The 1,943-nt window shown below is 31.7% G+C and overlaps 1 protein-coding gene across 1 annotated transcript in view; it reads right to left on the bottom strand.

Annotated features, from left to right (window-relative positions):
- Positions 1–303: 303 nt before the first annotated feature.
- Positions 304–1,943, bottom strand: part of LOC103255968 (glutamate receptor ionotropic, delta-2-like) — a gene marked incomplete at both ends in the record, with an annotated part of 22,965 nt that continues 21,325 nt past the window's right edge. The window contains one exon of the mRNA XM_008053870.1: positions 304–509. Within this exon, the coding sequence (XP_008052061.1) occupies positions 304–509 (206 nt within the window). The remainder of the gene's footprint in view (positions 510–1,943) is intronic.

The raw sequence follows: 1,943 nt of genomic DNA on the forward strand, positions 1-1,943 counted from the left end.
GAATTCATTCTTGAACTTGCTAGAGTCATTCAGGTCAACGTACTGTTAAACTCCTATAAGACTTCTTAAAATTTTCCTGGCTATGTGCATAAATATACATAAATACAAACCTCAGCAATTAACTGGACAGTAAGGGGTAAATGAGATGGGCAAGGAATTTAGTATGTCACCTCCATTAGTGTTAATGAGAGTTGTGTAGTCAGTTCTCTCTCATTGCTCTTAATTTTCATCTCCCCTGTTGGTCCATTCCAAAGCATTTAATTTTTACAATCTGCCCCCACCCCTTGAAAATTTTTTACTTACCTCAGTAATGAAGGACTTGGCCATGGCTGGATTCATAACAAGGATGGCACGCCTAAGAGTGTCTCGATAGCGATTCAATTCTTCTATTCTCATGGTATCAAAGAGAGTGGTGATCATTTTATTGATGTTGTTTTCTACTTTCTGAAGTGCAACATCCATCCCCTGCTGGGATACTTTGTCCAAAAACTCCTGTATTCCACGGATATCTAGAAACATCAAAAGCCCATCAAAATGTGAATTTTAGCTCAGAAGGGAGACAAATGCTGTTTCACTTATATCAGAATAGTGTATTGATCCCCATCGCAGGCTGTCTAAAATTACTAATTGAGTAGTAAATGAACTCTTAAATATGTTTAAGGTTTGGTTTGATTCAATGTGTTACGTGAAAAAATGTAGGAATTATTATTTTTAAAATGAATTTATTTTAGTTCACATACATTCCAAATTACCTCAACACTGGAATGTTTGGTCAGGATGTAGGGAGGTATTTGAGGAGAAGCCTCACTTTTCTCAATATGAGATTAAGTAAAACATACTCCTTATTTTCTTCAGCAATAAAGAGTAACCTCAAGTAAAACATGAATATCATTGATTTGAGATGAATCTGAATCAAGATTACCAACATTTCTTAAAATAGGCAACAGTATCACTAACCTTGAATTTTATCATCTAAATGGGGAGTTTTGAGAGCTTATGTTCAATAGATCTCACATCACTTAGACCATAAATAAAATAGCTGCATTTTTGTCTGCCTTATGAGTATTACCACCTTAACTCAAACCTGGAAAAGTTGGTAGGATATAGTTTTCTTTTTGAGAGTATAGAGAAAGTACTTTATATGTAAAATATGTTTCAAAATATATTTCAACATTTTAGAACATGTTAAACATTTTTGAGTGTATGATGATTAGTAAATTATTTACATACTAATTCCAAAATAAGCAAAGTTCAGGAAAGTTATAAAAAGTCCAGTGTTCACTTCACTTTATTTAAATAAAAAAAATAAAATTCAGTCTAAACTGTTTACCTATTTGTACTTTGGTGTGTATTTAAGTAACAATAATTGTCTGAAATGTTACAGACGTTTCTTCCTAGTAGGACCACATTGGTTGTTTATAGAAGAGGATATCTGAAATAAGTATAATTAGAGAGTGTATATGGCGTAGTATAATCTTAATATAGCAGATTTGCTTTACTATATCATATTTTATTGTATATCCAAAGCATAAGTGTTTTAAAAATTGGAAAAAGATAAGCAAATAAGATTATAGCGAATGAATTAATAAACTATATCTTAAAATTCCTAATTGTGTGTAATTGTATGAATATAAAATTTGCCTCTCATTGGCAATGATTAATTTATATATTTTTTATATATTGACAATTGAAATCAATAAATAAGCTCATAGAATAAAACAACAATATTGCCAAAAATTTGTAAACTGACATTTATGCTTAATAAAAATTAATATTTGCAAGGTTACAAATTAATTTTTTAAAAAACCCTTTCCTTTCTTGTCATGATTGCTTTTATTTTTTTTTTATTATTTTTTTTTTGAGTTGGAGTCTCACTCTGTCGCCCAGACTGGAGTGCAGTGGCTGTTCCCGGCCACCGCAGCCTCGACCTGCTGGGCTCCGGC

Source organism: Carlito syrichta, unplaced genomic scaffold (genome assembly GCF_000164805.1).
Source record: "Carlito syrichta isolate Samal-C Ts95f unplaced genomic scaffold, Tarsius_syrichta-2.0.1 Scaffold288788, whole genome shotgun sequence".
Lineage (NCBI taxonomy): Eukaryota > Metazoa > Chordata > Mammalia > Primates > Tarsiidae > Carlito > Carlito syrichta.